This window comes from Mobula birostris, chromosome 13 (assembly GCF_030028105.1).
Source record: "Mobula birostris isolate sMobBir1 chromosome 13, sMobBir1.hap1, whole genome shotgun sequence".
Taxonomy (NCBI): Eukaryota; Metazoa; Chordata; class Chondrichthyes; order Myliobatiformes; family Myliobatidae; genus Mobula; species Mobula birostris.
In genome coordinates, this window is record NC_092382.1 from 31452668 (window position 1) to 31470963 (window position 18296).

Consider the following 18296-nt stretch of genomic DNA (forward strand, 5'->3'; position numbering starts at 1 on the left):
TTCCCAGTCTACGTGTGGAAAATTAAAATCTCCCACACTCTCAACCGTGTGCTTACTACAAATATCTGCTATCTCCTTACAAATTAGCTCCTTCAATTCTTGCTCCCCATTTGGTGGTCTAGAATACACCCCTATAAGTGTTACTACACTGTTCCGATTCGTCAATTCCACCCAAATAGCCTCCCTAGACGAGCCCTCTAATCTATCCTGCCAGAGCACTGCTGTAATATTTTCTCTGACAAGCAAAGCAACACCTCCCCCTCTTGTCCCTCTGATTCTAGCACACCTGAAGCAATGAAATCCAGAAATATTTAGTTGCCAAACAAACCCCTCCTGCAACCATGTTTCACTAATAGCTACATCATACTTCCAGGTATCAATCCATGCTCTAGGCTCATCCACCTTTCTTACAATGCTCCTAGCATTAAAATAAATGCATTTAAGAAATTTTCCACCTCTATCTCTCTGTTTATCACTAACGGTGCAAACAACTTTACTATCTCCTTTTTCTTCCTTCTCCCCTACATCTGTTCCTACACTTTGGTTCCCCTCGCCACTTGTATCTCGTTTAAATCCACTAGAGCCTCTCTAGCAAACCTACCTGCAAGAATTGAAGGATGGAAGTAAGTCCCCCAGTGAGGAAGATTTGTGAATGGGAAAGTGTCGATGGGAGATAGTGGTGGGACTCCAGCCAAGCAAAAGGATAGGAAGATAGAACCTGCAGGAGGTAGGCGGATGAGGAAGCGAGATCCTGCGGGAGGAAGGCAGATGGGGAAGAGAGATCCAGCAGGAGGTAGGCGGATGAGGAAGCGAGATCTCGCGGGAGGAAGGCAGATGGGGAAGATAGAACCTGCAGGAGGTAGGCGGATGAGGAAGCGAGATCTCGCGGGAGGAAGGCAGATGGGGAAGAGAGATCCAGCAGGAGGAAGGCGGATGGGGAAGAGAGATCCCAGAGGATGAAGGGGGATGGGGAAGAGAGATCCCACAGGATGAAGGGGGATGGGGAAGAGAGATCCCACATGAGGAAGGGGGAGGAGAAGAGAGATCCCACAGGATGAAGGGGGATGGGGAAGCGAGATCCCACAGGAGGAAGGGGGATGGGGAAGACATCCAACAGGAGGAAGGGATTGGGGAAAAGATCCCACAGGAGGAAGGGGGATAGGGATGAGTTGTCTCACAGGAGGACTCGGGGGGAAACGATAATCATACAAGATGAGGGGTTACAGAAAAAGATTGTACGGGAGGGGTGAGACTGAAAAGAGGCCCAGAAGAGATGCGCTCACGGTATCTGGTAGTGAGAAAAGTCACACACGGGGAAGGGCAGGGAGGACAATCTCACAATGGTATTTATCTCCTTCTCACTGGGAAGGGGGTGTGAATCTCTGACCCACCTGCTGCAGTCAGTGTTGGTAACAGTGAACCATAGAAACATAGAAAATAGGTGCAGGAGTAGGCCATTCAGCCCTTCGAGCCTGCACCGCCATTTATTATGATCATGGCTGATCATCCAACTCAGAACACCGCCCCAGCCTTCCCTCCATACCCCCTGACCCCCGTAGCCACAAGGGCCATATCTAACTCCCTCTTAAATATAGCCAATGAACTGGCCTCAACTGTTTCCTGTGGCAGAGAATTCCACAGATTCACCACTCTCTGTGTGAAGAAGTTTTTCCTAATCTCAGTCCTAAAAGGCTTCCCCTCTATCCTCAAACTGTGACCCCTCGTTCTGGACTTCCCCAACATCGGGAACAATCTTCCTGCATCTAGCCTGTCCAATCCCTTTAGGATCTTATACGTTTCAATCAGATCCCCCCTCAATCTTCTAAATTCCAATGAGTACAAGCCCAGTTCATCCATTCTTTCTTCATATGAAAGTCCTGCCATCCCAGGAATCAATCTGGTGAACCTTCTTTGTACTCCCTCTATGGCAAGGATGTCTTTCCTCAGATTAGGGGACCAAAACTGCACACAATACTCCAGGTGCGGTCTCACCAAGGCCTTGTACAACTGAGAAGGAACATTGTCAATGGACGTGTCACAGTCAGTGAGAAACACGGCCATTCCTGTGATTTACTACCGTTGTTCACTGATCTGATGAAGTCTCCAACATCCCTTCACAAGGAACCACAGAACCCTCCTGTCCTTGGGGAATTACTGACCGATCCCCTGGTCACTTGTCACAATTCTTCACAATCTGATTCACTACAGTTTTATCCAAATCCCTTTACAGGATATCCCCGGGATGTGGATTCAGGAACTGTGCTACTGCAGTTACAAACTCTTGGATGGTGAGGTGTGGGAAATGTGTACACCACGCTCCGGGCAGAATCCTCTCTCTCCAAAAGCTCCATCAGGAACTGGGAAGGCTGCAGATTGTAGTTGATCAAATCTCCACCTGTAAACACAATCTTCTTCTCGAGCACTCCTCTGAAGGCCATCTGACCAACCCTGAGTAACACATCAGGGGACTGTCAATCTCACGACCATGGTTTTTCAGGATGTTGTAAATATAGTAGGAATATAGTTGGGTGATGGTCTTGGGAATTCGCTCTGGGTCCCTGACTCTTTGTGTGAAGAAGGGACCCAATGCCAGAGCGAGGATCCAGCAGTAGGAGGGGTTGCTGCCGCTACCGTCTGATCTTCAAAATACCTGATGAAATATTCCTTCCGTTCCTCACCTACAAATCCCAGGATTTCAGCCCAGACACTGATCTTCGCCTTTTCCAATAGATGTAACGCAGTGGGACGTGTGGTCACCAGCACTGAACACCCTGGGAGCAGCTTGCCCTGGATTAAACTGTACACAATGTCAGACACCTTGCACTTGAATTCAGGATCTGGGCACTGGTGCTTGGGTTCTGTATCTCTCTGACTGTCAGCAAAATCGATTCTGTGCTTGAATTCATCCAATCCATCGAATATAAACAGCAATCCCTCTGGGTTCTTCCAGACCTCTCTCAGGGCATTCCCAAAATGTGGATATTGATGCAGAATCAGTTCTTTCAAGTTTATTCTGCAATTAATGGAGTTTAAATCCCAGAATTTGAAACTGAAGACAAACTGGAATTGTTGGTATATTTTCCCCGTGACCCAGTCATAAACAATCTTTTGTACCATTGTTGTTTTCCCGATCCCTGGGACTCCGGCCACTGCTGCTGAACATCCCGAAGTTGATTGTGTGAAGAATCTTTTCATTTTGTCCCAAAAACTATGTGAGTAACTATTCTCAAACAGATGAGCAATCCCGATTTTCTCCAGCTGTCCGCGGAGATGTTCCTCTCTCCACTCCTCGTGGTCTCTGCCTCTTGCCAGCAGCTCATGTTCCACCAGTCTCCGATCTCGAACAGTAGAAATGACCGTGAGCTCAGCGTATCGATCAACCAGCTGGAAAACCTTCACCTTCTCCCTCATCAGGATCGTGTTCACTCTCAGTGTTTCAGTTTGTGCCCGCAGAGTCTCCTTGTGTTTCTGTTGAGCATCTTAGGATGGACAGAAATAGGTGGTCAATGCCTGATCTGATGAACACTGAACACTCACGTATTTACCCCAATAATAAGAAATTGTTAAGGACACTGTTTGGGTGAAATTGGGAGATCAGAGATAAGAGCGTCTGAAGATGAACGATGGCCCCGAAACATTTCTGATCCGATTCAGGTTCGCTGTTAAAGCCTCTCCTCTCCCCTCTGTTCGTAGTTTGCAGATTCCCCGGTGTTCCAGCGAGCACCAAGTGCACACGTGATTCTGGAGAGGAGAGTGTTGTGTGGAGCGGCTGGTTTCACCGCTTTCACTGCTCAGCTTCTGCTGAACTGGGCAACACCGCAGAGGGTAACAGTGGGGGTCGGGGGGCAATTTACTTGCTCTACTGACTTTTACTTTCTCATAATGGAGCGGATACTCTCGACACTTCTTTAGGTTGAAACTGTCAGTACTGAGCCACAGAAAAGGAACATTATTTCCATTTCCTTTTCCAAGCTCAGCCAGTCACGATGTAACACACCCCGCAGTAGTCTACAGTCTCTTCTTCTCCAAGGAACTGTTACATTAACTCAGGCAATACACCCTCACCACACCTCTACAGTCTCCTCTGCTCTGAGGAGCTAGTACATGAACTCAGGCAATAAGCCCCACCACACCTCTGCGGTATCCTATGCTCCAAGGAGCTGGGACATGAACTCAGGCAACTCCCGGATGTTGCGCGGAACAGCAGAAATCTGAAGAGGATGTCAGCAGTAATACGGGACTCTATAGTCAGCAGGAGAGGTAAGCGATTCTGTGGACTCAAAAAGGAGACACCGATGCTACTTTGCCTCTCAGGAGCCAGGGTCCGAAACGTTACTGGACACGTCCATAATATCCTGAAAAGGAAAGGTCACGAGTCATGATAAATATTGGTACCAATGATATAGGAAGAGAACAGGGAAGAGGTCTGGAAAACAAAACACAGGGAGTTAGGAAGGAAGCTGAGAAGCAGGAACTCAAAGGTAGTAATGTCGGGATCACTGCCTATGCCACCCGACAGTGGGGATAGGAATAGAATGAGGTGGCAGATAAGTGTGTGGCCGAAGAATACAGCAAGGGGCAGGGATTACAGCAGGGTCCGATATTCTTGCAGGCGAATTTACTGGAGCTGTTGGGAGTGTTTTAAACTAATATGACAGGGCAATGGAAACCAGTATGATAGAGCTGAAGATGAGCCAGCAGGTTTAAATGTGGACACAGCCAAGTGTTAAATTGTACCACAGAGGCAAAATTCGATTTTGGTTGGTACGACGTTGTGGCCATTACTGAGTTGTGGCTGAAAGAAGATCTTGTTTGGGAGTTTAACATCAAAGGATATACTTTGTTTCGAAAGGACAGGCAGGAAGACATTGGCTATGTTTTCGAGATGGAATTACACCTTCAGAAAAAGGGGACATAAAGTCAGAGGACGTTGGCTCTTTGTGGGTGGAGATAAGAAATTACAGGGGTAACAAAGCACATTATGGGAATCATATACAGGCCTCCAAATAGTCGCCAAGATGTGGGTTTGAGTTGCAAAGGGAAAAGGCATGTAATAAGGGTAATGACACATTTGTACTGACGAACTTCAATATGCAAGGGGAATGGGAAAATCAAGCATACTTAAGGTGTCGGGTCGCAGGAGAGGGGATTTATTGCGATTGTGCTTGAGCCTACTTGGGGAAAGGCTCGCTTAGATTGGGTGTTGTGTAATAACCCAGATCCTGTTTAGTGGCTCGCTGAGCTGGCTTGTTCACTTGCAGATGTTTCGTTACCCAGCTAGGCAACATCACCAGTGCAACTTCGGATGAAATGCTGGTGATCTATACTGTTCACCTTTTGTGTGTCCTGTGATTAGTCCGTGAGTGAGTGAGTGTCAATATGGAAGCAAAACTGAGTGGGAAGTTGGATGATTGGAAACCTTTTAAAATCTAACAAAAGGCAACTAAAAAAGCTATAAGAAGGGAAAAGATGAAATATGAGGTGAGACTAGACAATAATATCAAGCAGGATAACAAATGTTTTTGTTCAGTTACATAAAAAGAAAAAATGGAGTTGAGAGTTGATATTGGTCCACTGGAAAATGATATTGGTGAGCTAGTAATGGAAGACAAAGAAATAGCAGGTGAACTTTAGAAACATAGAAACATTGAAAACCTATAGCACAATACAGGCCCTTCAGCCCACAATGCTGTGCTGAACATGTACTTACATTAGAAATTACCTAAGGTTACCCATAGCCCTCTAGTTTTCTAAGCTCCATGTATCCAGAAGTCTCTTAAAACACCCCTTCATATCCGTCTCCACTACAGTTCCATGCACTCACCACTCTGCGTAAAAAAACATCTCCTCTGTACTTACAAGCACCTTAAATCTGTGTGCCCTCTCGTGCTAGCCATTTCAGCTCTGGGAAAAAGCCTCTGACTACCCACACGATCAATGCCTCTCATCATCTTATACACCCATATCAGGTCACCTCTCATCCTCCACCGCTCCAAAGAGAAAAGGCTGAGTTCACTTAACCTATTCTCATTAGGCATGCTCCCCAATCCTTGTAAATCTCCTCTGCACCCTTTCTATAGTTTCCACATCCTTCCTGTAGTGAAGTGACCAGAGCTGAGCTCAAGTGGGGTCTGACCAGGGTCCTGTATAGCTAATGCATACTTTGCATATCTCTTCACTGTGGCCCGTGAGTGACGGGAAGCAGCAGTGACTGCCATCACTATTAATGAGAACAAGATTTCTGGATGGTGTGTTGCCATGGTCGGGGAAATCTCGCATCCAGTCTGAAACATGTTTAAGGGTAGTGTGAGCAGAGGTCAAGGTTCACGTCGGCACCAATGACAGGGCAGGAAGGGTGAAGAGGTGCTGCAAAGTGAGTTCATGGATGTAGGTGATAGGTTAAAGTGCACAACATCCAGGGTTGTGTCTTCAGGATTGCCACCCATACCACATGCTAGTGAGGCCTGAAATAGGATATAATACAGTCTAACGTGTGGCTGATGAGATGGTGCATTGTGGAGTGCTGCAGATGTTTGGATGATTCCAAGGAAGATGGGACCTGGACAGACATGATCGTTTTGCATCCGAACCGGAGGGGGACTGATACCCTTGCGGGAAGGGTTGTTAACACTGCATCGGGATGGGGTGAGGTGTCAAACTTGAGCTGCAAGGGGATGAAGAACCAGAGTGGATAGTGGAGTGGTTGTGTGGGAAAGATGCTGTTAATCCAACATAAAAAGTCAGGAGTCTAAAGAAAGAACATGGTGAAACAAATGTTCCCAAATGTGTATTATTTCATTGCAAGGAGTATTGTAGGAAAGGCTGATGAGCTTAGAGCATGGATCAGCGTATTGAATTACAGTATTGCAAGCATTAATGTGATTTGATTGGAGGAGGTGAGGGCTGGCAGGTCAGTCTTCCAGGGTTCTGTTGCGTTAGACACAATTTGATTGAGTGGCAGGGATTAGAGAAGGACAAGTGACATAACTAGTTAGGGAAAATGTCCCTGCATTGCTCATACAGGACAAACTGGAAAGCTCATCCACTGAGGCCTTATGGGTGAAACTGAACAATAAGGAAGGGATGGGATTATATTACAGAGTGCCCAATAGTCAATAGGATTTGGGGGATCAAATTGTTTGAGAAATCACAGGCAACTTAGAAGGTTATGATGCTAGATAGTTGTAACTTTCCACTTATTGACCGGGACACCCATACTTTAAAGGGCTGTTTGGGATATTGTTGGTAAAATGTGTTCAAGGAAGTTCCCTTGATCAATATATTGAGGTCATAACTATAGACTGAAATACTATTAGGGTACACGACGGGGCAGGTAACAGAGGTCTGTGCAGGTAAATACTTTGGATCTAGTGATCATAATACCATTAGTTTAAAGATCATTATGGAAATGGGTAGGTCTGGTTCTAAATTGGAGAAAAGGCCAATTTTAATGGTATCAGAAAGGATCTGGTGAACGTGGATTGGAACAGGTTGTTTTCGAGCAAATCTGTGCTTGGTAAGTGTGAGGCCTTCAAAACTGCTATTTTAAGAGTACAGAGATGGAATGCATAAATGACGACCAGTACAGAGTTTGAATGTTGCTGACAGAATAAAAGGCAGGGCTAACATGTTTAGGGAACCTTGGGTTTTGACAGATATTGAGACCCTGGTGAAGGAGTGCATAGCAAGTATAGGCAGGAAAGAACAAATGAGGTACTGATAAGTATAAATAATTCAAGAGTTACTAAAGGAGGGAATCAAGAGGGCTGAAGTACGGCACGAGTTTGCTCCAGCAGATAATGAAAAGGAGAGCACCAACTCCTTCATCAAATATATTCAAAACAAAAGTATACCAAAAGGCAAAATTGGTCTTCTTGAAGTTCAGAGAGGGCATTAATGCATGAAGCTGACGTAGGTGGGGGAGATTTAAAATGGATTTTTTGCATTTATGTTTACTCAGGAGACATACAGCGTCTTTACAGTGAGGCGAAACAGCAATGCGATCATGGACCCTATACAGATGACGGAGGAGGAGGTGTTTCTGTCTTGATATAGAATATAGAATAGTACAGCACAGTACAGGCCCTTCGGCCCACAATGTTGTGCCAACCCTCAAACCCTGCCTCCCATATAAGCCCCCACCTTAGATTCCTCCATATACCTGGCTAGTAGTCTCTTAAACTTCACTAGTGTATCTGCCTCCACCACTGACTCAGGCAGTGCATTCCACGCACCAGGAAGCAACAAATCTCTCTTTATATTAATCTCTGTCTAATCTTGCTGCTAACATTGTGTTTGTCACAGAGTCCAGAGTCTGGGAACAGCTAGATGGCAGGAAGCAGATGGTGATGATGGGAGGCTGGTTATTGGAGTCCAGGCCCGCGCCTCGTGGAGTTCCCCAGGGTTACACCCATTGCTACTTGTCATCTATGTCAATAATCTGGTTGAGAATGTACAGGGTATGGGGAGTGAGTTTGCAGCAAGTAATGTCAAACAATTACTTCTTTTTGCAAGATAGTAATATAAACACCCCTCTTTCCCTCTCCACACTCAGAACAGACCAAAAGCTACTTCATAAGATGCAAGTTCTTCAAATGAGCAAACACTGAGGGAATGTGAGTGAGTTTAAAGAGCTGGGATACTGACAGTACATTACCAGACCAGAAGTGATTGTAACTGGGTCTGACAGAGGCATAACTGGTATTTCTGGGCACATTCAGTCTCACCATAACTATTCCCTACCTTACTCTGTACAGATATGTAATGTCTAAAGGACCAGTGTTTGAGTAAATGAGACTCACCAAACTTGCTCCGGACTGAATCAATGGAAACCCTGAGTCAGAAGGGTTCTCTCCAGTTGGTGCTCTCAGTCCTCGGGCTGGGTCACTTGCTGCTGTTCCCTCATCTTCAGTCGTGGTTCTCTTCCAGTTGTGGGCTTTTCTTCCAATAAATCTCTCACCGCAGGTCTAACTTTAACATGAAAGATGATGAAGCACGTTAACAACACAAAGGAGAACAAAATATTTCTGCTCACTGAAATCTAAACATTGAAGACAAATCTAATGATCTCAGTGAACAAATCTGTAACTGCCCCTGACACGTCACAAAACCTGATGAGGGATAGGAAGGAGTCATCGTTCAGTCATCGCTAAGATATAAGATGCAGGAACAGAATTAGGTGATTCGATCCATCGAGTCTGCTCCAGCACTCAACCATGGCTGAGATTTATTCCAACACCATATTCCCGCCTTCCTCCTGTAACCCTGAAGCTACTTAGTAATGATGAATATATTAATCTCTGCCCTAAATATACCCAAATGGCAGCCTCCAACCACCCTCTGTGGCAACAAATTCCACAGATCAGCCATCTTTTGGCTGAAGAAATTTTTCTCATCTCAGTTTTAAAGGGAAGCGTCTTTATTCTGAGACTGTGCTGTCAGATCACAGACTCTCCGTCTAATGGAAACATCCTCTCCATGTCCACTGTATCCAGGCTTCTCAGCATTCAGTAGGTTTACTTAACCACCTCCCCTTTCACCACCCCGTCTGAACTCCACTGAGCACAGCCCCATAACCATCAAATGCTCCTCACACATAAAACAGATCATTCCTGAGATTATTCATGTGAACCTTGTCAGCAACAACTGCACTGAACACATTCCCAAGTACAACAGACAATCAGGAAATGTAAACCATCCCAGAGTGAATTTAATAGAAAGAAACTGGAATCACCAGAGTCGCTCAACAGGAAAGGAACTGCTGTGGGGAGAGAAACAAATTTAACCATTCAGGTTCACAATCTTCTGTCAGAATGGGTTCAGAATTTAGTGCAGATCTCCAGCAAGTTGAGTTTCTGTTTGATTTCCACTGTCTGACAGACAAGTGACAGCGTGGAGGAATTTCCAAACACAGTTTGAACACTGAAACCCCCCCAGGTCTATTTCTGCTGGTGCAAACACAGAACAGCCCATTTAATCACAGCCTGTCCTTGTGAGGGATGGAATACAAACTCATTCTCTCCTCAGGTTAACAGCATTGCTTCCAGAGGAACTCCAGAAACAAACATTTGATCCCAGACCAGAAATACTGGCTCAACACCTCACAAACCCGGGCAGCTTGATCCCCGGGTCCATTTTACTTGGATCTAAACAGGAGTGCAGTGCTGCCGGAGCTCACCGGGGCACCACTCCGGCACCTCGGTAAAAAAACGTCAAAATGAACAAGCGGGGAATTTAACAGCGGTCGCATATTAAATAGGGGGAATTTTACAGAGGCGGGGGTTTGGGATAGGGAGTGGTAACTGGTGGGGAAAATACCACTAATAACATTAGGATAGGATATTTGATCGTTTTTGGTGAAATCCTGGAGCTGTGACTGTTTTTTATTTAGGTATTTGTGAAATTCGTCCTCGCTCGACCCGTTGTTTTCCCAGCATGCCCTGCTGTAGCCTCCCTCCATTTCACAGATCCTCCGTCTCTCTCCAGCCGAGGGACGACTGGACACAAGTGTGAGCGTTTTTCCGCTCTTTCCAACGGGTACCATTGGATTCCAGGTAGCAGCTGTATTAAGCAAGGAATGAACATCGAAACCCAGGTTAAAAGTCCAAAATAATGAAAGAAAAATTCACTGCTCGCTTATCTTCGGCCTGATTTTGATGAAGAATTCAAGGTAATCATCCAAAATCTTCTTCTACACCTGGATAAAGTGAATTTAGTTTTTTTCACAAGGCAAATGGGGAAAAAAAATTTCTAGGCTATAAGCTAGTTTTACATCATTTCAACTGTCATTAATAGCGCATCAACCCCTTGGCCGAGCTCCACCAACTGTAGTTGATTGGAAAGAGGCTGTTTGTCTCTTTGTGTTGACAGGAAAAAGAGTAACTTAGGGAGGCAATGAACGAGACGAAACGCATTTCCAAACCTCCCAAATGGTTGCCCTCCTCCCCTATTAACATTTATCACTTCCAAATACGATATTTTTTATTCGTATAGATACGACAATAATTTATGTAAAGATTCAAGCTTCTTTAACTTTTTATACATTTAAAGACTAAACAGAATCTGTATAGGTCTAACCATGTAGTACCCGACGTGTGAGGATATTGTGAGTATCGACACTCACAGATACACTTCCTGTCCAAACATTTCTGCGAGAGAAACGGTACGAGGCAGAGTTGCCAACCTTCCACTTTTGATACTAATATTCAGAAATATTCGTGGCTTTAGCAAAACTTCATTAGACGTTTTTTTTCATACTTGATTACTTAGTTCCAATTTAGGTGGCTAAGAGTGTAAAAAACTTACTTGCTTTATTTCTGTTATTTTTATACCTGCTTAGGAACACTGCTAAGCGCTGTGGGCCCTGCTGTCTGCTCTGACTCAGTCGTATCAGTAAGGCTACATCTGTGGTGGTCCGTGGATTACTCGCTGATACAAAAGTAAATTTTTCTCACTAACAACCCTGTGGCTTCTAAGCAAACAATGTTAACTTCTTTCTTCCGTAAACAAGCTGAGGAGTGTAACAAGGATAACATACAAGTCATTGATAACAGTAAAACTAACAAAAGCTGTGTTTCGCCTGCATCTCGTTCAAATTTTCTAACCGGCTCCAAATGCAGTTCTGAAAGTAATGGTCCTTCGAAGTCAGGCTTGGATCCCTGTTCAGATGTTTGATAGGCTATAATCTTGTTAATGTCTTAACTGTCACTATATTTCTGTGTACATCGGTCACTGAAAGCAAGCATGCAAGTACAGCAGGCAGTGAAGAAAGCTAATGGCATGCTGGCCTTCATAACAAGGGGAATTGAGTATAAGAGCAAAGAGGTCCTTCTGCAGCTGTACAGGGCCCTGGTGAGACCACACCTGCAGTACTGTGTGCAGTTTTGGTCTCTAAATTTGAGGAAGGACATTCTTGCTATTGAGGGAGTGCAGCGTAGGTTCACAAGGTTAATTCCCGGGATGGCGGGACTGTCATATGTTGAAAGATTGGAGCGACTGGGCCTGTATACTCTGGAATTTAGAAGCCTGAGAGGGGATCTAATTGAAACATCTATAATTATTAAGGGATTGGACATGCTGGAGGCAGGAAACATGTTCCTGCTGATGGGTGAGTCCAGAACCAGAGGCCACAGTTTAAGAATAAGGAGCAGGCCATTTAGAACGGAGTTGAGGAAAAACTTTTTCACCCAGAGAGTGGTGGATGTATGGAATGCTCTGCCCCAAAGGCTGTGGAGGCCAAGTCTCTGGTTGCTTTCAAGAAAGAGATGGATAGAGCTCTTAAAGATAGCGGAATCAAAGGTTATGGGGTTAAGGCAGGAACTGGATACTGATTGTGGATGATCAGCCATGATCACAGTGAATGGCGGTGCTGGCTCGAAGGGCCGAATGGCCTACTCCTGCATCTATTGTCTATTGAGCTGTGGAATTCATATATTTCTTTCATCTTGGTTTAGTGCTTGACATTATATGAAGCCCTATTCATTTATATATGCCACAGCCAATTTGTGTACCTGCTCATTACATGAATGGGGGAAGGAAGTTACCCAGTGCATGAAATGAGCTGCTACACTAACTAGGTGTGACATCGAGGTTCTTAGCCTAAGGTGGAAGGAGTCAATTTTGAAAACGTGTCAATTTTCAATTATCTGAAACAGAAATACCACAACAGTTATTAACTTCAAACTTTCTGCATGATCACTCACAGAGCGGAACTACACGTACATGTAACGACAGCTGTAAACTTCAGGCCTTCTAACTTAGGCCACGAACTTATCAACCACCCCTCGTTCAGCTCCAGCACCTAAAAGATTGTCCCTGCACCCCTGCTCCAGCCGTCAGACAGAGCCCGGGCCCGGACCTTTCCCGATCCACCGGCCCCGATTCACACAAACCCGAGATTTGTTCCCACTCACCGCCGCCCGAACAGGAAACCGCCAACGGCAGCGGCATTCGGCACCGCGCATGCGTTTAGCAGGAGGTTCGCGGCTGCGCCACCAGTGCCCGGAGGTCCATGCAGCGCCACCAGTGGCCGGAGGTCCATGCAGCGCCACCAGTGGCCGGAGGTCCATGCAGCGCCACCAGTGGCCGAAGGTCCATGCAGCGCCACCAGTAGCCGGAGGCTGGAGCGACAACGGAGAGGTAAATCACAAACACGACAAAGTCTGCAGATGCTGAAAATCCAAAGCAACACAAACAAAATGTTGGCGGAACTCAGCAGGCCGGGCACCATCTATCGAAAAGAGTCAACAGTCGATGTTTCCAGTTGAACCCTCCTTCAGGACTGAAATGCAATGGGGGAAATATCTGAATAAAATCGGGGCGGGAGAGGAAATGTCTCGCTGGAAGGTGATAGGTGAAGCCAGGTAGGTGGGAAAGGTCAAGAGCTGAAGAAAATAGAATCTAATAGGAGACGAGAGTGGAGAACAGGAGAAAGGGATGGAGCAGTGGACCCAGAGACAAGTGATCAGCAGGTGAGAGGACGTGAAAAGTCAGAGAGGAAGAGAGGGAGTGGGAGGGAGGGGTGAGGGGGAGATTTGTTCAAAGGAAGGAGAAATCGATATTCATGCCATCGGGTTGGGGAGGGAGTATTCAGACGGAATACAAGGTGCTGATCCTGGACCCTGAGGTGGCTTCACCTTGGCACAAGAGGAGGCGATGGGTTGACGCGTCGGGACGGGAATGGGAATCGGAATGGGAATGAAAATGTTTGGACACCGGGAAGTCCCGCTCGGAGCGGATAGTTCAAAGGTTAATTTACTGTCAAAGCAAATATCCGTGAACAACTGAGTTTTTGTTCTCCTCCACAGAGCCACGAAACAAAGAAAGAGCATGAAAGTCGATCAGAGAGAAAAATCAAACTCCCAGCCCACCCCTACATCAAAAAGAACGGCATCCCGATCATCAACCCCCAAAACCCACCCCTCCCGCACAAAAGGGAACAATAACATCGACCCCCCCCAAAAAAAAACAACCCGACCCCGCACAACTGCGGAGGGTCTGGTGTCACCAGTGTCGAGGCGGCCGCATCGGGAGCAGCGGACACAACGGGCGACCCCGGAAGATTCACAGGTGAAGTGTCGCCTCACCTGGAAAGATGTTTGGACAACGGAGAGAGTTCGGCCGTCCGGCCCTTTCACTGTGACACCCCGAACTCCACATCAAATCCGTCCAAACCAATCTGGGTGAACTTTAATGACCAATAAATATAATTCCTCTCAGTGATCAGCTGTCTGAGTGATCCCCTGACTCTGAGAGGAAGGGGTGTCTATGGTTCACATGGTCAGGGTGTTGAGTTTACCAGGAGACAGAGACTGCAGGGACGGGAGGTTTTCTGTTGACTAATACACTGTGTGTGGACCCCGCTGGCAATTCTGGTGTTGTGACCCGAATCGAGACAAACACCAGGCTGCCCACTCCACCAACAACACGGCACAGCCGGACACATAACAGGGGACTTTACATCTCACAACACTGGATTCAGTGATGAAACCCGTGATTAATGTTGTTGTCCCACCGAAATCATCAGAAACGTCCATTCAGGTGTTTCTAAATACGAGCGCTCCCCCACAGGTGACGTCACACAGGTGCACGCACGCGCCTGACGTCACACATGGGCTCCCCAGACCGAGATCTGCCCTCACGTGCGCCGTGTCTTACGTCACCCGCGCGCTGGAGAGCTCGAGCTTTGTCGGTTTAACGGCTGGGCTACTAATCACGTGACTAGACCCTCCCCACCGCTGTCAACAGAGGATTCAGGAGCTGCGCTATTCCCATTGGTGCGAAGCGATGTCAATCACTGGTTACAACCAATAGCGGAGGCGGACCAGCTGAGAGGGCGTTACCCCGCTGAATCAACCTGGCGTCGCTCTCTCCGTCAAAGCGGAACAAATCCCAAAGTAAAGGTCCGCTTTCTGATTTATTTCCATTTCCCTCCGAGGGAACAAAATCTTTGACATCAGCTGTTGAGAAAATCACCTTTGTTCTGCCCCATGTGAGATGAGGAGAGGTGAGGTACACCCCAGGTGCGGGACACGGGAAACTGGGTGAGAGTCGGGAAGGGGAATGAGGTGAAATGGCCATCGCAGAGTAATCTTGTGTCCGTCCCGCACAACAACAGGTGGACCCACTTTAGACACTGTCGGGGGGATCACTGACAGAGGAAAGTCAAAGGGGTGAGAGGGGACTAATATCCCAGTGGTGAGGCTCGCTAGTGCTAGTGTGGGGAGAGGGTGATGTGGTTCAAATAAGTTGTAGGGGGAATGGGAGCCAGAATGACAGAACAGATAGTGGGGAGGGTGAATTGACTTTATTACATACATCCTTCATATACATGAGGAGTAGAAATCTTTACATTATGTCTCCGTCTAAATGTGCAATGTGTAATTTATAGTCATTTATAATAAATAGTTTGTACATAGGACAGTCAATATAACATAGAAATGCAATTGTATCAGCATGAATTAATCAGTCTGACGGCCTGGTGGAAGATGATGTCCCGGAGCCTGTTGGTCCTTTTGCTGTTGTACCGTTTCCTGGATGGGAGCAGCAGGAACAGTTTGTGGTTGTGGTGAATTGGGTCCCCAATATCCTTTGGGGCCTTTTTACACCCCTGTCTCTGTAAATGTCCTGAATAGTGGGAAGTTCACATCTACAGATGTGCTGGGCTGTCCGCACCACTCTCTGCAGGTTCCTGCGATTAAGGGAAGTACAGTTCCCATACCAGGCAGTGATGCAGCCAGTCAGGATGCTCTCAATTGTGTCCCTGTAGAAAGTTTTTAGGATTTTGGGCCCCATCCCCAATTTCTTCAACCGTCTGAGGTGAAAGAGCTGCTGTGCTTTTTTTTTTAAATTTCTTATGTGTTCTCCTGCATTTCTTATACTCCATAAGAACCTGCCTGCCTATCCCTGTTCTGCAGCTCCATTTTGTGCTTCCCCAGGGTCTCAATATCTCTTGAAAACCAAGGTTCCCTACAGTCTCTATCTTTACCTTTTATTCTGACAAACACACACCCGCTTTGTACTTTGAAAACTTCACTTTGAAGGCCTCCCATTTACCAAGCACACCTTTTCCATAAAGCAGCCTGTCCCAGTCCACAGTTGCCAGATCCTATTATCTTAATTCCAGGTGTTGATCCATGCCCTGAACACATCTGCCTTTCCTACACTGCTCCTTGTATTGAAATATACAAGATTGAGCATATTTACTGCACCATGCTCAACGTTTCTCATTCCTGAATTTGTCTGAGGACTGAACAACATCTGTCTCCATAACCCCTCCACTATCTGTTCTGTTATTCAGGCTCCCATTCCCCCTGCAACTTTAGTTTAACCCCCCCCTCTACCCCCACCTCCCACCATGCAGCTCCATCACCCCTTTGGCTTTCCTCCCCCAGATCAATAAAAAGGAGGTGCATACCAGGTACAGGCAGATAGGAACAAATGGGGTACTTATGAGATACAGGAAATTCAAGTGAACACTTATGAAAGAAATAAAAGAAGACATCAGGTTGCCTCAGCAGACAAGGTGAAGGAGAATGCTCATGGATTCTGCAGGTATGTTGAGTGTGAAAAGATTGCAAGGGAAAAATTAATACTCTGCAAGATCAGAATGGTAATCCATATGACGAGACAAAATAGATGTGGGAGATTTTTTGCTCAGGAGATGGACACAGAGTCTATAGAAGTGAGGCAAAGCAGCATCAACTTCATGGACCCTGTACAGATTACAGAGATGGAGGAGTTTACTGTCTGAAGGCAAATTAGCGTAGATCAATCCCCAGGGCCTGACAAGTTGTTCCCTAGGACCCTGCGGCAGACAAGTGCAGAAATTGTCGGGGCACAAGCACAGATATTTAAATCATTCTGAGTGACAGGTGAGGTACTGGAGGATTGGAGAACAGCCAATGTTGTTCCACTGTTCAAGAGAGGCTCTAAAAATAAACTAGGAAATTATACATTGTGAGCCTGACATCAGTAGTGGGAAAGTTATTGGAATGTGTGTGCCAGTAGGAAGTTCTTTGGATTTGGGGCCCCATCCCAAGCTTCTGGTGGAAGAGGTGCTGTTGTGCTCTTTTCACAACACAGCCAGTATGTACAGACCATGTGAGATCCTCGGTGATGTTTATGCCGAGGAACTTAAAGCTGTTCACCCTCTCAACCCCAGATCCATTGATGTCAATAGGGGTTAGCCTGTCTCCATTCCTCCTGTCGTCCACAATCAGCTCCTTTGTTTTTGTGACAATGAGGGAGAGTTTGTTTTCTTGACACCAGTCAGATGTTGTTCAGACCTCAGACAGAGTCAGCAATCAAATGGTTGAGCATGGTGCGATGAATGTGCTGAGCTGTGTATATCACAATGCAAGAAGCATCGTAGGAAAGCCAAATGAGCTCAGGACAGGGAATTATGATATTGCAGCCATTATTGGGACTTGTTTGCACCCGACGGTCTGAGGGATTTTGAGGGACAAATTTGTGGAGAGATCGCAGACCATGCTAAGAAACAAAGGTTGATTCAGTAAATGATTTTAACTTTCCATATATTGACAGGGACTCCCATACTGTAAAAGGACTAGCTGGGGTAGAGTTTGTCAAATGTGCCCTTAATCAGTACGTAGAATTCCCGACGTAGAAGTGTGCAATAAGCTGTTAGGAAATGATCCAGGGCTGGTGACAGAATTTAGTGATCATAATGTTATGAGATTCAAAGTAAATATGGAAAAAGAGTGGTCTGGACCATGGGTTGAGATTCTAACTTGCAGAAAGTTCAATTTTAATGGTTTCAGAAAGGATCTGACAAGTGTGGTTTGGGACAGGCTGTTTTCTGGCAAAGGAGTACTTGGTAAGTGGGAGGCCTACAGAATTGAAATTTTGATGGTGCAGAGATTGTACGTGCCTGCCAAAATAAAAGTTAAAAGGTTACTGGTGCAGGGAACCTTGGTTTTCAAGAGATACTGAGGCCCCAGGTATTTTGTTCCTCTAAATGCCTCAGACTATCGGGTGCAACCAAGACTGTTAAATGACTACAATATCATAATTCCACCCCCGAGGTCATCCATCTTTTTTTTAGTCATTTTCTGTTGGTTTCTAAAAGCTTCCCAATAGTTTTTGCTCTTTTGTTTGCCCTCTCCTTGGCTTTTATGTTGGCTTTGGCTTCTCATTTCATCCACAGTTGTGTCCTTCCGCCTTTCTACTGCTTCCACTTCTTTGGGATGTATCGATCACTCAGCTCCCGAATTGCTCCCAGAAACTCCAGCCATTGCTGCTTCATTCTCTCTCCTACCTTTTCCCTTCCAAACAAG

At 46.0% G+C, this 18296-nt stretch overlaps 1 protein-coding gene and 1 long non-coding RNA gene across 3 annotated transcripts in view; one reads left to right on the forward strand and one right to left on the reverse strand.

The window, feature by feature from the left end:
* Positions 1 to 13920, forward strand: part of LOC140208719 (uncharacterized) — a 29507-nt gene extending 15587 nt beyond the window's left edge. For both annotated transcript variants that reach the window (XR_011888886.1, XR_011888885.1), the window contains exon 3: positions 13806 to 13920. This is a non-coding gene — a long non-coding RNA (uncharacterized lncRNA). The remainder of the gene's footprint in view (positions 1 to 13805) is intronic.
* Positions 1715 to 8966, reverse strand: LOC140207510 (NACHT, LRR and PYD domains-containing protein 3-like). Its single transcript, XM_072276036.1, has 2 exons — positions 8802 to 8966; positions 1715 to 3479 (listed from the first exon to the last, which is right to left on the reverse strand). The coding sequence occupies exon 2, from the start codon at positions 3409 to 3411 to the stop codon at positions 2494 to 2496; it is 918 nt and encodes a 305-aa protein (XP_072132137.1). The 5' UTR covers positions 3412 to 3479; positions 8802 to 8966; the 3' UTR covers positions 1715 to 2493.
* Positions 13921 to 18296: the final 4376 nt, after the last annotated feature.